Here is a 1,636-nt window from a genome sequence, read left to right as displayed (position 1 = left end):
GGTTTATTGAATAAACAAACAAACAAAGTGCCTGCTTTATTTGGTTGTGGTTTGTTTTTTTTTTAATTGGAGAAAGAAGCAAGAAGCAAAGAAGCCAAAACTGTATCAGCCTCCCCAAATCAGCGTCTATATAAACATCTACATATACATGCAAATAAATAACCCAAACACATCGTCTTCTCTGAATCAGGCAGTAATCACCCGTGTGCTGAAAGCTGATTTGACTGCAAGTACTTAGAGTTACAACAGCACAAACAGGTCTACTCTTTTTTTCCATGATTAGCAGCAGTTTGTCAAGATGCAAAGTAAAGCCTGTATTGCTTTTTAAAGATATTTGAAGAGCAGTGCATGTCCTTTGCCAAAAGCACACAGTGGAGATGTTGCTCTGTTCAGATAAAAGGATTCTGGGATACGAATTATCAGCACTCAGCCTAATACGACAGTTCTGAATGAGTGCCAGCTGAGAAATGCAGCGCAAGGCACCAGCCCAGATACACTTTATTATTACTATTATTATTACTGAGGACTCTTTAGAGATCTGGGATTCTTGTTTTGTTGGGTGTGGGGAGGGTGTTCTTTTTTCTCCCCCCCACGTTTCACTTACATTACTTCTCTAAAGCCTTCCATAGTATCTGGAAGAAACTATGGGAACAAATCCACTGCCTCCATGGGAGCTTATACCATGATGTATTTAATGATTCCATAAACCAGGTCTGTACGTCTATCAGACTCCCTGGGGCAGCCAAAGAAACCAAGCACTGACCTACTCCACATCAGGCTGACTGGGCTACTTGTAGCTTCTCTCTTTCACGGCTGCAGTTGTCAAGTGCACCACAGAGCAATAAAAAGGCCATGACAGATTTAACTATAATACTTCTTTTTAGCTGAGGGGCATATTTTAAACACCTGATAGGCTTGAAATCTGCCATCTGGATCCTTCTATCTAATTTCAGAGAAAAAGCAATGATCTGCTGGCCCTCCACGGATAAATTCAGAGCAAACTGCACCTTTTCATATCCCTACAATAATTTAACTTCAATAAAATAGCTTTTTAAAGGGGAAAAACTGAACACGCATCAAAGCATGATATATCTATATAATTTCAGCCAATGCACAGCCTCACGGTTCCATTTTGTAACATGGGAAAGCCTCTCTGAACCACAGTTCTTCCAGGAGAATTTACATTTATCTAAATCATTAGTTAAAAATATATTTTTGTATTCCAGTGCTTTCAAAACCTGTCACCTGAACAGACACTGTCTTAACACATTTGCAAGAATCTATTGTTTTCAAATTGGTGTCTTTTCTCTGTATCAGTTAACAGTATGCCATTTCTTACAGGTAATGAAAAAGAGTCTTTTATAAGTTACAAATAGAAAGACACATTCTGGCAATGATTTTTTTTTTTAAATTACAGTTTTAGTAAGTAAAAATAAATATGTATTTTTATATATATGTGTTTGTGTGTGCGTGCTTTTTTTTGACCATGCAGGTGACAGACAACTCAGTTTTCTCAAGGGATTCTCAAGACGACCTCTGGTATCAGCCTGTGCCTTCCCCAATAATGCCCAATCATGGTTTTGTGACAGAAACTGTATGCTTTGAGAACTACACTTACGTAATTGTAGACATTCAG

At 38.1% G+C, this 1,636-nt stretch overlaps 1 protein-coding gene across 1 annotated transcript in view; it reads right to left on the bottom strand.

The window, feature by feature from the left end:
- Nucleotides 1-854, bottom strand: part of EFNA5 (ephrin-A5) — a 40,267-nt gene extending 39,413 nt beyond the window's left edge. Inside the window, exon 1 of the mRNA XM_009328734.1 lies at nucleotides 792-854. Coding sequence (XP_009327009.1) covers nucleotides 792-854 — 63 coding nt within the window. The remainder of the gene's footprint in view (nucleotides 1-791) is intronic.
- Nucleotides 855-1,636: the final 782 nt, after the last annotated feature.

The sequence above is a fragment of the Pygoscelis adeliae genome, unplaced genomic scaffold (genome assembly GCF_000699105.1).
Source record: "Pygoscelis adeliae isolate BGI_AS28 unplaced genomic scaffold, ASM69910v1 Scaffold16, whole genome shotgun sequence".
In the NCBI taxonomy this organism is placed as follows: Eukaryota; Metazoa; Chordata; class Aves; order Sphenisciformes; family Spheniscidae; genus Pygoscelis; species Pygoscelis adeliae.
This window is presented reverse-complemented; position numbering and strand designations above follow the sequence as displayed.